Source organism: Halichoerus grypus, chromosome 5 (genome assembly GCF_964656455.1).
Source record: "Halichoerus grypus chromosome 5, mHalGry1.hap1.1, whole genome shotgun sequence".
In the NCBI taxonomy this organism is placed as follows: Eukaryota; Metazoa; Chordata; class Mammalia; order Carnivora; family Phocidae; genus Halichoerus; species Halichoerus grypus.
This window is the reverse complement of record NC_135716.1, coordinates 124,358,912-124,374,291: the sequence shown is the minus strand read 5'-3', so window position 1 is coordinate 124,374,291 and position 15,380 is coordinate 124,358,912. Positions and strand designations below refer to the sequence as shown.

The 15,380-nt window shown below is 34.5% G+C and overlaps 1 protein-coding gene across 4 annotated transcripts in view; it reads right to left on the bottom strand.

The window, feature by feature from the left end:
- USP33 (ubiquitin specific peptidase 33) overlaps positions 1-15,380 on the bottom strand; it is a 58,219-nt gene that overhangs the window by 13,111 nt on the left and 29,728 nt on the right. For 2 of the 4 annotated variants that reach the window (XM_036113372.2, XM_036113374.2), the window contains 12 exons: positions 15,025-15,103; positions 12,754-13,171; positions 9,765-9,905; positions 8,365-8,480; positions 7,113-7,285; positions 6,916-7,010; positions 6,240-6,273; positions 3,829-3,874; positions 3,214-3,394; positions 2,428-2,554; positions 1,588-1,757; positions 165-246 (listed from right to left, as the gene is read on the bottom strand). In XM_036113372.2, coding sequence (XP_035969265.1) covers positions 165-246; positions 1,588-1,757; positions 2,428-2,554; positions 3,214-3,394; positions 3,829-3,874; positions 6,240-6,273; positions 6,916-7,010; positions 7,113-7,285; positions 8,365-8,480; positions 9,765-9,905; positions 12,754-13,171; positions 15,025-15,103 — 1,662 coding nt within the window. The remainder of the gene's footprint in view (positions 1-164; positions 247-1,587; positions 1,758-2,427; positions 2,555-3,213; positions 3,395-3,828; positions 3,875-6,239; positions 6,274-6,915; positions 7,011-7,112; positions 7,286-8,364; positions 8,481-9,764; positions 9,906-12,753; positions 13,172-15,024; positions 15,104-15,380) is intronic. The other 2 variants (XM_078072877.1, XM_078072878.1) reach the window with 2 other exon arrangements.

Genomic DNA, 15,380 nt, shown 5'->3' with positions numbered 1-15,380 from the left:
TCTTCCTATTCCAACTTCAGAATGAATAATGATGGAAAACAGAGGATTTTCTACATAAGCAACATAAAGCACAAGGAGCATATGTGAAATAATACAATTCCCTTTTAACAAGTTTCACCAACTGATTTTCACAATACCATACTGTCTGATTTTAAAAAACAAACCTGCTATATAGGTTATCCCAAATGTTCTGAGGCAGCATCAAAACCAGGTCTTCAATATAACCAGCTTTTCGTGGAGGAACACCTAAAAAAGTTCAGATGGGTATGTCTCATTCTTAAATTCCTTTATACAACTTTCAAAGGTTAAACTCATTTTTAAACTGATTAATCACTGGCATTTTTAAATCATTTTTCTTAAAAATTAAGTATAAGCATTTCTGGTGATTATGTTCCTAAAAATGAACATATTTCTTGAAGTACAGAAAAATCAGCTAACCAAGATCTTCAAGTAACTTATGTAAATCTTTACTAAACCTTGACTATGTACTGGGAGAAATCAAAGAAAAATAAGAGACAATCTTTCCTTCACAGAGCTTGAGCTAGCAAAAGAAATGAGGCACTTATATACCTAACTATAATAAAAGGCAGTCACAAATAAATACCATTAAAAGTTTATGGGGAGATTCAGAATTGGAAGAGTATTATGTTAGCAGTTCAAGTGGGGAAATAATAAGAGATAAATTCGCATACAGAAACCTTTCAAGGTTTAGGTTTCTATATCCACTACAGGATATTCCTATTATCTCTTGTGGTTTCACTACAAAAATAGTCAATTAACAAGAATATGGAGTCTTGGGCGCCTGGGTGGCTCAGTCATTAAGCGTCTGCCTTCGGCTCAGGTCATGATCCCAGGGTCCTGGGATCTAGTCTCACATCAGGCTCCCTCCTTGGGGGGAAGCCTGCTTCTCCCTCTCCCACTCCCCCTGCTTGTGTTCCTGCTCTCGCTATCTCTGTCTCTGTCAAATAAATAAATAAAATCTTTAAAAAAAAAAAAAAAAAAGAATATTGAGTCTTCAACCATGAAATTTAATCAAGGTGTCACGCTAAGGTGTTATTTTTCATGGGTACAAACACGAACATAGCCGATCACAAAGGCTTAAGTTATATATAGCAAATAAGTATACAAAGCTTTTTTGTTAAATTTCAAATACATTTTCATACTTAGGAATAGAGCCACCTATTAATTTAGACAGAAGGGATAAGAATCATGGATACAGCTGGCAGCTGAATGCCTCTCGGCCGAGAAAAACAATGTGTAACAGAAGTGCTCACTGTACCATAACTGGCTGTGTATATCTCTGCCTCTACTATGAAATTAGAGTTTAGAGAACAGAAATAGTATCTTTGGTATTCTCAGGGTCTAGCACAGGTACTCAATAAGTATCTCTTCAATGAAGAGGCTACAGATGGCCTATAAATCGAAGAAGAAGCCAATTTCTGGAACTAGAAAATTAAACACATTTAAGTTAGACTGAAGATGAAGAAATGAGAAATAAATGGAAGAGGAAAACTCTTGGCTCTTCCTAATTTGTAAATTATTTAACAGCAAACCCCTACCACTACTATTCATTACAAAATTTCTTACCTCCATGAATACAGAGAAAATCATTATTTGAAATAGGGCCAGGCTCAGCAAAGGTCTTAAATTTATTTAGCCACTGTCGAGAAATATAAAATTGAAGGAGACTTGGCTCCATTATGTTCAATAAATTTGAAATCCTTCGTCTCTCTTTTTGTGCCTCTTCACTGCTTTTCCTGTTAACAACAACGATTCATTAACCTTAATATGCATTTTACTCCATCAGACTCGTAAATGGATTTTTCCTCTTCCTTATTAGACTTAGCACACACAGTAATACTATGACTCTGACTAGGCTTGGGACTTACTCAAGAGCAGTATACTCTGTATCACCCCCCCCACAACTACATTATAATACCCCTAAAGGGCAACACTATATCATAACTACTGATAATCCACCTAACTACTGGCACACAGTAGGCATTCAAATGTTTGTTAATAAGATCAATCTAAATAATGCTTTCTTCTTTCGGTAGCTAGTATTTAACCTTTTACAAGATACTGAAAAATACCAAAGATCCATTTTTATAGTAATACCTCCTTTATCAGCTATTTTAGGAGAAAATCTGGTACTTAATTCCTACCATCAGTGCCTAATTTATCAAAACCAATCTTTCTAAAACAAAATCTATTCCTCTGCCCTTCAACTAAATGATTTAATATTTTCCTAAGAAAAGATCTTTCTGCACGTAACCTTTCATTTTACTCACAAAATGAAATAAAAATAAGACAATTTTTAATCTTTACTCAGTAATACATTTTGAAAGCCTTAGAAGTTATAACCCCAAAGTGAGATGTTCTTCCATATTTGTCAAAATAGCTTATCCATGAGAATTACTTCCTTACCTGTAGAAAAGAACATAAGCTTCTGCATTTTGTACAGTAGATTCTGAAACTTCAGTGACACTCTGATCATCAAATTCATACCAGAGATTATTTAAATTGTTTCGGCAGTAGGCAATATAATGTCCACCTGAATTTGAATAGAAAAAATTTAAATAATTTCAGTAATACAAAATTAACATAAGAATCAAAGTACTTTTTTTAAAAAGATTTTATTTATCTGAGAGAAACAGAGAGAGAGAAAGAGAGAGAGCACAAGCAGGGTGAGGGGAAGAGGGAGAAAGACAAGCAGACTCCCCGCTGAGTGGGGAGCCCAACTCAGGGGCTCAATTCCAGGACCCTGAGATCATGACCTCAGCTGAAGTCAGAAGCCTAACCAACTGAGCCACCCAGGTGCACCAAGAATTAAAGTACTTTTTGAATCCTTAGTTCCTAGCAGAGACTGAGATATAGCAAGAACTATGCTCATATTTTTTTCCAGTATATATCCTCACCACCACCACTTGAAATGAAAATAAGGACAAAAATATAATCTTTAAAAAAAACAGTATAAAAATGATCATGTTAAAGTCCTTATTAAATTTTATACAAAATATAATTTCCAGTATTTCAAATTCATAGCAAAATTATTCAATTTCCTAAAATTTTCTGCCATGTTTTTGACAACCAAAATAAAATAAAAATATATCTATTTTTACATTTTTCTTTTATTTAATCAAGTCTTAAGAGATCAATTTAGATGGTTACTTTTTTTTTTTATCTAGACATATGTCAAACCTATATACTTACTACTTGCAGTTCCATGATGACAAATGACTGACAGAAGATCATAGGTGACAATCTGAACTGGACTATCTTTAGCAAGAAATGGCTGAAGATCCAGACCTTCCAGCGGAAATGAAACATGGGTACTGATTTTGGTGGAAAACATCAGTTCATGTCTGAATCTTTTAAGATGGATGCATAAAATCTAAAAGATAAAGATTATTCAAAATTCTATTGTTTTGTATGCTAGATAAAGGAATCTATTATATATAGATATTGAATTGTCAAGGTTAAACATTACCCTGCAATTATGATAATCTGATTCCAGAGACATTAAAATACAGAAATGGTGAAACCTGGTACTTCCTAATAAGTTCACAGCTACTAATTTTTCTAATTTTATATTTTATAACCTTCAAGATCCTAAAAGGTCTGATTAAACTATGGTCAACACAGTTTTACAGATAAGGGCACTTATTTGCTATGTAACTCAGTATCTTAAAAATGGATAATCCTAATAGGGTATATAAACACAGCAACTGGTCAACAGAACCACTCCATTCTTCAACTATGCTACATGGTATTATGTTACGGTTTTATGTTCCTACAACATAAACTTAATTATAATAAAGCCCATACCTCAGGAAATTTTTGTACTTTACAAAACTTTACTCCATTCCTTAACCTGGGGAGGAAGAAAAGAAAACAAATTTAAGTAAACCTGTTTCCCATATGAATCTACAAAAGCTTTAGTTTAGTTTTTTGGTTTTTTTTTTTTTAAGTACACTGCACGCCCAGTGTGAAGCCCAACTCAGGACTTTGAACTCACGACCCTGAGATCAAGACCTGAGCTGAGATCAAGAGCCAGACATTCAACTGACTGAGCCATCCAGGCACCCCTAGTATTTTTAAATATATAGCAAAACCTTTTAGAAAACACAAGGACAAAAAATGCTCACTACCGAATTATATGTTACCAATTTAAAAATACATACTAATGAAACACTGGAGTCCCTTATTTAAAAAAAAAATATTTACGATATCAGTAATAAAAATTTAGGGAGTTGTTAATTCTCTGATGAAAATTATCTTTTTAAACAAATATGCTAGTGTTATAGCCTGGCTATGCCTTTATAACATCCAGATACCAAGTAAAACTGGGTAAAATAAAAAACCAATTTTATAGAATTGGTTGGTCAGGTCAATATATTTTAACTTTTTTTTTTAGTTTTTTGTTGTTATTGTTGTTGTTTTTTATTTTTTTATTTTTAAAGATTTTATTTATTTATTTGACAGAAAGAGAGAGCACAAGCAGGGGGAGCGGCAGGGAGAGGGAGAAGCAGGCTCCCCACCATGCAGGGAGCCCAATGTGGGCCTCGATCCCAGGACCCTGAGGATCATGACCTGAGCTGAAGGCAGATGATTAACTGATTAAGCCACCCAGGTGCACCTTTGTTGCTGTTTTTAAGTAATCTCTACACCCAATATGGGGCTCGAACTCACAACCCCGAGATTAAGAGTCACAAGCTCTACCAACCGAGCCAGCTGGGCACCCCTGTAACTTCTACTTTTTTTAAAAAAAATATATATATATAACCTTTATCATTTTAATTTTATTATTTTTTAAATTGAGGCATAATTGACATGTAACACTGTATTAGTTTCAAGTGTACAATATAATGATTCAATATTTGTATACATTGCAAAATGACCACTACAATAATTTTAGGTAACAACCGTCATATATAGTCACAAAATTTTTTTTTCTTTTCTTGTAATGAACGAAAACTTTTAAGATCTACCCTCTTAGAAACTTTCAAATATGAAATACAATATTATTAACTACAGTCGCTATGGTGCACATTACATCTCCATGATTTAAATTATAACTGGAAATTTGTACCTTTTGACCCTCTTCACCCATTTTGCCCATTCCTCACTCCCACTTTGGCAATATAATCTTTATTCTTAAATGTGGAAACACGTAACTTGAGTTTAAGGGTGGTTATTATTAATGATCCGTATTAATGTACACTTGACAGATACCTACTTTGGATTTGGGGCAGATGCAAGGTTCTTTTCCATCTTCACTATTATCTTTTTCCTAGTTAATGTTTTCAAGGAAAGTTCCCCCTCCAGGCCACTCCCTCTTCAGCTATTAGCTACAGCTTCCAAGACAAACTAATAAATACTTGCCAATTCATTAGATTTTTCTTGTAGAAAGTACAAAGCAGCTTTTCATCCTTATTGACCAAACAATACGCCATTCCTTTTTGTCAGGAGAACCAACAGTTACAGATCAACATTTCCCTACATTTATTGCTAAACAGCCAGATGTTTGTTATTATGAAGGTACTAGTTCTTATTAGGACACCATTATTCTTCTATTATAGAGATTCAGAAAAACTCTCCAGTTCACACAAATAGATCTGTCTTCAATTCTCCAGTTACTTTTCTTTTCTAACTTACCACCAAGAAGCCTTAAAAGTTTACATTTATTACAAGACATTTAAAAGGCAACTAGCAGATGTAAAGAAATATCGTACTTTTCTTAACTTTCTATTCTGCCATCATACAACAGGTAACATCAAAGTTGGTATAACATTTCTGAATTTTCTACAGATTTGAAACTAAGTACCTTTATAGTCACTCTGACTTCCTGAATCTAGTCTGTTAACATGGTAAGTCAGAAGAGAACAGTGCCTTATTTATGATGGCAAAACTTATATAATGAAACTGTATGTTACACATCCTAATATATCCTTTATACCATATTTAGAAAATGTTTTATGGAAAATTACATACTTATTTTATCTCAAAATATATATAAACTTCCACATCTTAGATAAGCCTATTAAATTTATCAAACTTTTACCTCAAATTTGTTTTACAGAACAACTGTCTCTTTATTTTTCTAGGACAAAGTTTACTACCCTTTATTTTTCTAAGTAAGGTGCAAAATTAGCTTCACGTACCCAATTCAAATGAACAAGAAAAATACCATTTATAATACAAAACATGCGATTCAAAGCACTGTCAATGACACTTACTTTTTGCATTTTTCACAACTGTACATATTGTCACCTGGAAATAGAACATATCTGGTCATTCCTCTCAAAATAAAAGTAATTTATTTTCTTTTGGTTCTGCAATTCTTGGGAGTTTGCCACATGCTGATTTTGCAGCACAGTAACACAAGGCTCACATTTTTTAGTCTCTGCTCAAGAGTCAGCTCATGATATTTACCTTGCCTAAAATACCCTCACCTCTTTTTTCAACCTTGAAGGCCTATCTCAAAGAACATCCTCTCCATTTATTCACTCAACGAACTTTACTGACTGCCTGTTATATATGCCAGCAAGGTGCTGAACACACAAAAACAGTGGAATATCTTAAATATTATGGAGGATCTCAGAGTACTCCATATATACAACTCTTTTATATGGGTTGAATCTTCCCTTCATTGAATCCCAGCTCCTTTTTATTTTTTAAGACACCTCACCTACCACATTGTCTTATACTACAGAAATCTGTATAAATTATTTCAGGATATGATTTATGTTACGTATGTTACCATGGCAGATACTGGCAACTATGCTGATATGGGCAGGTACTATTTAAGCCACCTTAAAACTTAGCTTTTACACATACATTTTATATTTAGTCCCACTAGTATTTTAGATCACTCACGAATTAACCACAGTTGAAAAACTGTTTCATATTTACCTTTTAGTTCATCTCTGGCGAAGAAGGCAGCAAGACAATCTTGCAAGGTTACTATTGGACCCCAAAACCAGCTAGGAACACATGAGACAACAAACCTGAAACATTATTGACAGAAAAAAAAAAAAGCAAGTGTTCTGCCAGTACAGCAGAAACAGCAGTTTTAACACTCAATTAATACAAAGAAAATACACACATACCTCTTCACATATTCCATGAAAAAAGCTATCCACCCTTGTGGAGCATATGCTTCGCCACATGATCCTGCTTTGACTATAGAAGTTGGGTGACTAGATGAATGCAGCTTAGCAAGGTCTTCCTTGCCGGGAATTGGCAAGGACAGATCTTGAAAGGTCTCGAGGGTTACAGACACCTAAAATTGTTTCGTGTTTAAAATGGAATGAAAATAATCCAACACAAACATAATTATAAGAACAAATCTCAGACTGCACAAAGCAATTTATAAACAAAAAATGAAAAAAAATCAGTAACAGTAATGGCAATAGCAAAAATACTTGCTCTGAACCAGGTGCTGTTCTAAATTTAATCTTCACATAAACTTTATGCGGTAACTACCAACATGCCCATCAGTCAAGGACACTGTGGCATAGAAAAGTACATCCAGACACTCTAGACTCAGTACCAAACTCTTAAGCACTACTATGGTATTTATTTTTGGAAATGACCTCTCATGACAGTTTTTAATGTTTTTTAAAAAAGAAGTAAAACCTGCCATGTAATTTTTAAATAGCTGAAAACATTTCAGGATGATTCCATTTAAATATCTGGTACCCAAATAGCCTACATTAAAATGATCCTCTTGAAAGCCCTTAGATTTGACTTATGAAACTAATACAATAATTAAAAACTTATTTTTGAGGTTTTTTTGAGAGAAGTCATTTTATATTCCTTAATTCTGAGATTTAGAGATATGATTAAAAAACTCATGATTTTAATTTATGCTCGTGTGTATCAATCTGACACCACCTTTATTATCTGAGCCCTAATCTTAACATAAGAAAATATTTATAAGCCACACCACCAAATGTAGAAGATACATTCACAGCCTTGTGCCTGTGAATAGCAACAGTTTCCCAGCATATTAATTTTGCCAGCCTTGGGAGAATATGCATGTGTTATCATTTACTGTTGCTGAGCAACACATCACCTTTATATGTGACCAGAAATGAAAAACTGAATTAATTCTTGCTGCTGATGCATTCCTGTCCAATGACAAGTCAAGACCCATCCTTTCAAAATGTTGCTATTACTTCCAAAAAACAAATTCTACTCCTAGAATCAATTTATACTGATGTAAACACAAGAAATGCATGTATAACCCTCAGCAGCAAGGAGAAAAAATTAAACATTTCATTCCATTTGTCAGGTTTTTGTTTTGTTTTAAAGAGCATTTGACAGAAATTCCCTGTATTATAATTTCCTCGTACTCACCCTGTCACAAGTCAGACACTGCACTGAACTAATAATTGTTCCATCAAATATGTCTGAAATAACACTTCGGTATTTCTTATGCTGTTTTTTTCTTTTTGGAGATGATGCAGATTGAGCTAGGATTGAAAAACAAGCGTAGAACATTTTTTTAAAAAATCAAGGAAGTTCCTTTAGCATTTTTCTCTGGAATCCTTAACAATAAAAATTTACTATGCTAATGAAATTTTGTCCAAATACCATTCAAGAGAATTACTTTAAAAAAAAAAAAATCCCTAAGAGAAACCAAGATGAAATAGGAGGTGTTTGGTCTCCTCAGCTCAACTTCAATCAGAGTAATTTTGCTTCTACTTATTTGTTTTTGCATCCAAGTAAGGCCTTATTTGAAAAAAGGATTCTATAATTAAGTTTTGAGAGTTTTTAAATATATTTTGGGCACAAGCCCTTTGTCAGCTATGTGATTTACAAGTATTTCCTCCCAATCTTATTTTTTCAATCTCTTAAAAGGGTCTTTTGCCAAGAAAATTTTTAATTTTTTCTTTTATGGATATTGCTTTTGACATCTTTAAAAAACTTTTTGTCTAACATGAGGTCATGAAGACTTCCTCCTTCTTATGTTTTTTCCTAGAGTTTTCGAAGTTTTACATTTTATAATACTGGAATTCTCATACATAGCCAAGTAGGAATGCAAAATTATACAGCTATTCTGGAAAACAATTTCATATAACATTAAGCATAAAACTAATGTAAAACCCAATAACCCCATTTCTGCGTATTTACTCTAGACAAACTTACATTCACACAGAAACCTGTACACAGATGTTTATAGCAGCATTATTCATAACCGCCAAAAACTGGAAACAATTCAAATGTTCTTCAGAGTGAATGAATAAACAGTAGTATAGTCATACAATGAAATACTACTCCGTAATAAAAAGGAACTATTCAGACATGCAACATGACTATATCTCAGATGCATTACACTAAGTGAAATAAGCCTGTTTCAAAAGACTATGTACTATATGATTCCATTTATATGACATTCTGGAAAAGGCAAAACAATAGTAACAGAGAACAGATCAAAAGGGCTACAGTTTGGGGATGGGTAGGAGGATGATCTGATTACAAAAAGGTAATATAAGGGAATTCTTTGGGGGTGTTAAAACTCTTCCATATTCTGTTTGTGGTGGTGGTAACAAGAATCTATGCAATGTGTTAAAATTCAGAACGCTACACCAGAAGAGTGACTTCTTCTCTATGTAAATTTGTGCCACACACACACAAAAATTTCAAATCATGGTTGTATGAAATTATGCTGTCAATTTTAAAGTATTGAATGATATTTCATAATTAACACTTTAAATTATCAAAGCAAAGGAATCTGAGTTAACTGAAACTTCTACCTTTTTTGTGTGTGGGTGCCAATCCTGGCCACAAATTGCCTGATTTAGGAGGGCTTGCTGATAAACGTGGATTAACACCTTCATTTGATGGGAGGATCTGTGATGTAGACAGGTCATTCAAATGGACATCAGTAATATATTCTGTAATATTTAAAATTTGTATTATTATCTCAAATAGTAAAATTATCCCACTTATCAAATAATATTAACTAATTTAAAGGTTTCTTCATTTGAGATTTTGAACACAATTCACATTAATAAATGACAAGTGAAATATTTGATAGACAAGGTCCTCGCTAAGCAAAGTAACAGTGATTTTCCACCTAGGAATCCAAATAAAGCCAAAGAAGATTGTATTTGTTCTCATTTAGTATTTTTTAATATTTGTGATAGTTTTTTTTTTTTTTTTAAGATTTTATTTATTTGACACAGAGAGAGCGACAGCGAGAGAGGGAACACAAGCAGGGGGTAGTGGGAGAGGGAGAAGCAGGCTTCCTGCGTAGCAGGGAGCCCGATGCTGGGCTCGATCCCAAGACCCTGGGATCATGACCTGAGCTGAAGGCAGACGCTTAACGACTGAGCCACCCAGGTGCCCCAAATATTTGTGATAGTTTTTAAAAAACTTTAAAACCATGTAGGAGAAAAAAAGGTCATTCTCTCAAATTAACATTATAATCAAAATCTAAGAAGAAATTTAGGCATAAAGAACAAATTATTTTATTCCTACTGTGATAAAAGGAAATACATTCCTTTATCAGGAAAGGGCCTTTTTTAGAAGGAAATTATGAATCAAGAAAATAAAAGTTTCTTGACAGCTATCTTGAGAGTTTGCTCTTTGAATCCTAGTATATAACACAGATTCCCCGGCAAGGGATTGTGCTCAATCAGTATTTGAGTGAGGAAAAGAGAACTGCTCATAAAAGATCCTAAAACAGAATGACTTCAGGGATTTTTCCAGATAATGCAAAATAAGTGACTTTTATTACTTTCACATAGGGCATTTCTCATGATTTCAACCATGACTGAAAAAAAAAAAAGACTACTTAATACTAGAGGAAGAGGGGAGCCTGCGTGGCTCAGTCGTTTAAGCATCTGCCTTCAGCTCAGGTCATGATCCCAGGGTCCTGGGATCGAGCCCCGCATCGGGCTCCCTGCTCGGTGGGAAGCCTGCTTCTCCCTCTCCTGTTCCCCCGCTTGCATTCCCTCTCTCGCTATGTCTCTCTCTGTCAAATAAATAAAATCTTAAAAAAAAAAAAAACACTGGAGGAAGAAAGGGTAGGAGACTTACTCTAGGACTTCCTGAAGAGAATAAAGTTAGTATTATCAAGGACAGGGATTGGCAAATGTTTCCTGTAAAGGACCTGATAATAAATATTTTAGGTTTTGCATGCCATATATGGTCTTTGTCACATTTTTAAATCAGGTCTTTGTAAAATGTAAAAGCTCAGATCCTTAATCTAGGTCATCAATTAGTCACTACGTATAAGAACAAGTCTGCTACGGAACAATAAAGAACCACTATGTCCCTTAATCAGACTTTTGACAAGGAAGGCCTGAACAGCAGTCTACAGCAGCCTAGGCTAAGTCTTTCAATACTGACATTTCATGTATTTATTGACTAAACAGCTTCTAAACATATCTAAACTTCTAAACATAAGGCCACTATAATTAAGGAGCCTAACATGTTTTCCTGACTAGAATGCATTTATGCGCTGTACAGAGGTGAACCACTAGTATTCCCGTACTCAAGGAAATATCCTTTTCCTCAAGAAGGAATTTTGGGTTCATTCAATACCAATAAATTGTTTAGTAGTTTCATTCATTAGAAATTACAGAAGATAAACCTTTTTATATTACTTGTCTCTCACTTATTTTTAAGATCAGAGAATTTAAACTTCTTATGGTTTTTTTATGTGCTTTAAAAAACTAAAGACCAGGGGCGCCTGGGTGGCTCAGACGATTGAGCGTCTCTTCGGCTCAGGTCACGATCTCCAGGTCTTGGGATCGAGCCCCGAGCCAGGCTCCCAGCTCAGCAGGGAGTCTGCTTCTCCCTCTCCTCTGCCTCTCCCCCTGCTTGTGCTCTTTCTCTAAGTGAATAAAATAAAACCAAAAAACTAAAGACCACATTAAGCCAGATAAATTAACTCTTGAAGAAATGAAAGTAAAATGCAAAGCAACCCAACTCAATTATCTTTCATCTGGCCATTTGCTCTCTTCAAAAGAACACTGACTAGTATTATGATATAATCTATCATAACAGGGTTCATTATAAACTCCTACATCAAAACATATGCCAAATATTTCGTAGCTGATATGACTCCAATGACAGCAATCTAAATCGAAAAGTGTGTAAGATTACAAAATTGCAATTTAGGTTATTTTGCTTTTTCCCCAGGATCTTAACAGAATATGCATAAAATGACATTAATTTAACACTCACATGCAAATATTGCTAACTCTACTAGCTGAAAGCCCAAAAGTAACCACTATTTAATTCTTTTCTTCAAACTGAATTATATAATGTGATATACTGCACACAAAGTATTAAGCTAAAGCTACTAAACAGGGGCGCCTGGGTGGCTCAGTTGGTTAAGCGACTGCCTTCGGCTCGGGTCATGATCCCAGGGTCCTGGGATCAAGCCCCGCATCGGGCTCCCTGCTCCGCGGGAAGCCTGCTTCTCCCTCTCCCACTCCCCCTGCTTGTGTTCCCTCTCTCGCTATGTCTCTCTCTGTCAAATAAATAAATAAAATCTTTAAAAAAAAAAAAAAAAAATAAAGCTACTAAACAGCCTATTCTGCTTTTATGTTAAATAGACTGTGAACATTAACACGTAAATCAGAAATGTGTTCTAATTTTACTCAGATGCCATGCTGATTTTCCCCCCAAACATCAGAAAATGGTGAGTTATAATCTTAAATACAAATATGCTAACTTGCACACATTGTCTACGAATGAAACACTACCATTTTCAAAGTATTAAATTGTCACCTGAAGCTCTGCTGTGTATTTGCACTTTGACAGTTTCCTGGTTGTTCAAGTCGGCTGTTTCAGATACAGAGTCTCTATCTTTATCTAATTCTCCTTCAGAATTTACTTTATTAATCTTATTGCACATCTTCTCTTTTTGCCAATCTTTTGACATTTCAGAATTGTTCTCATCGTCCTGAATCAACATTGTTGTTTCGTTATTATCTTCAGAAAAGCCTCTAGAGCCATTTTCATTTTCTGCTTTATCACTGTTGCTACAAGATTCACAGGATTGAAAATCTACATCTGATTGGCTCTTGTCTTCTTCCATGGTCTCCTCAGTCGTTATAGTTTGAGGATCTTCCTCAACTTCCATGACCTGTTCTTTTAATTCTTCATGAAGCAGATCCATTAAACATCGAAGGAATTCTTGAGCATCCTAATATATAAGCAACAGAGATATTACCATTTCATTAAAAATATGTGCACATAGAAAATTAAGAAAAAAATACATAAACTGTGCTTATCAACTGATTTCTAAATGTGCAGGCATTATACTGAGGAAACATCAGGCACTGAAGGGATGGGAAGCACTATGTTCTAAAAATTTATGTAAATAAAACAGAAGTAATTTAAAAACTGAAGATGATCTAGAGGTAGGCTTTTAGTACTGCTGCTATTTTTTAAAAATGGAGAAGGCATAAAGAAAACATGGACTTGCCTCATATGATAATTAGAATTCAGAGTTGTCCTAAATTCAAATATTTTATAAGTTTGGCTTAAAATTAAAGTTTCATTCAATCTTGTACTATACCTCAAAGAAAAATCCCTGATCAACTTGGAATGCTTTTTAAAAATACAAATCTGTGGGTAGAGGGGTATGCAAAATGGGTGAGGGGAAGTGGAAGGTAGAGGCTTCCAGTTATGTAATGAATTAGTCACAGGGATAAAGGGTACAGCATAGGGAATACCGTCAATGGTATCATAATAGTGTTGTATGATGATAAATGGCAGCTACACTTGTGATGAGCAGAGCATGACGTGTTATATTGTCGAATCACTATGCTGTACACCTGAAACAAATGCAACACTGTGTGTCAACTATACTTCAATTAAAAAAAAAAAAAGAAAAAAGAAAATACAAATGTGTAGACCCAACTCACATCTACTAAATCAGTGTCTGGTGATCCAGGAATGTGCACCGGAAAAAATTAAAAGGGAACAGGTATTGTTTTGAAAAAGAAAAATATGTGAGGGCCAGGTGTTAACATTAAAGGAAAACATATAAATCTACAATAATTGAAACTGCCATCACTACTACTTCAAAAAAAATACAAGTCAATGAAATGAATTAGAAAGTCCAGAAACAGACCCTATAAAATATTAACATAAGCATAAAAATTAATAAAGAAGAAATTTAAAAAATCAGATAAGAAAATTCTTAAATTTGTAGTTTGGTACAATTAGTAGTAACTGTGAAAAATAAAATTTGGATTGTAACACAAAATAAATGACAGATGCAGAGAATTAAATATTTTGAAAATAAAGCAGGGGCGCCTAGGTGGCTCAGTCGTTAAGCGTCTGCCTTCGGCTCAGGTCCTGATCCCAGGGTCCTGGGATCGAGCCCCACATCAGGCTCCCTGCTCAGCGGGAAGCCTGCTTCTCCCTCTCCCACTCCCCCTGCTTGTGTTCCTGCTCTTGCTGTCTCTCTCTGTCAAATAAAATCTTTAAAAAAAAGAAAGAGGGGCGCCTGGGTGGCTCAGATGGTTAAGCGTCTGCCTTCGGCTCAGGTCATGATCCCAGGGTCCTGGGATCGAGCCCCGCATCAGGCTCCCTGCTCGGCGAGGAGCCTGCTTCTCCCTCTCCCACTCCCCCTGCTTGTGTTCCCTCTCTCGCTGTCGCTCTCTCTGTGTCAAATAAATAAAATCTTTAAAAAAAAAAAAGAAAGAAAGAAAAGAAAGCATAAAATATAGGTGGAACTTTATCTCTAGATGTGTAACTTTTTGAAGCTTGCAAGAGCACTAGAAAAGAGACATATTTATCAACTCAAAATTTAACAATTTCTAGAAAAATAAAAAATTACAAGAAAGGTGGAAAAATATAAACTAAAAATATGACAACAGGTTATTATTCTTGGTAAATAAACACACAAGAAGTGATGACCTAAAACATTGGACAAATAAATTATAAAGGAAGAAATACAAATGACTACATAAAAGCATAAGGCATAATGGCATTGTGCAAACTTTAATTAAAGATTAATGTTATGAATGAAAAAGAATGAAGACTTACCTGCTGAGAATAGCCCCGAAATGTTGGATTTACTGTTTTAATTCCTTGAAACAGAGTAGTAGGCACAACAGAGCCTGGCCTGAGTAAGAAAAAATTTTAATGAGAAATTTGTGACTTTCACTTTTCATTTTAGAAATTTAGCAATCAAGAATCCAAGCTGTTAAAGTGTTTCAAAAAAAACCACTAAAAATTGCCCAGTATTATGTTTCATAGGCTCACCAGAACAGCTTACTAATGACACTCAAGATATGTTTTATTGCTCTTCACCCTAATGAAATGATCATGCTCTACTACAATTTTTCAAAAATACTTATAATTACTTAAAAACAAAATTTTAATTACTTAAAATTCCTGGG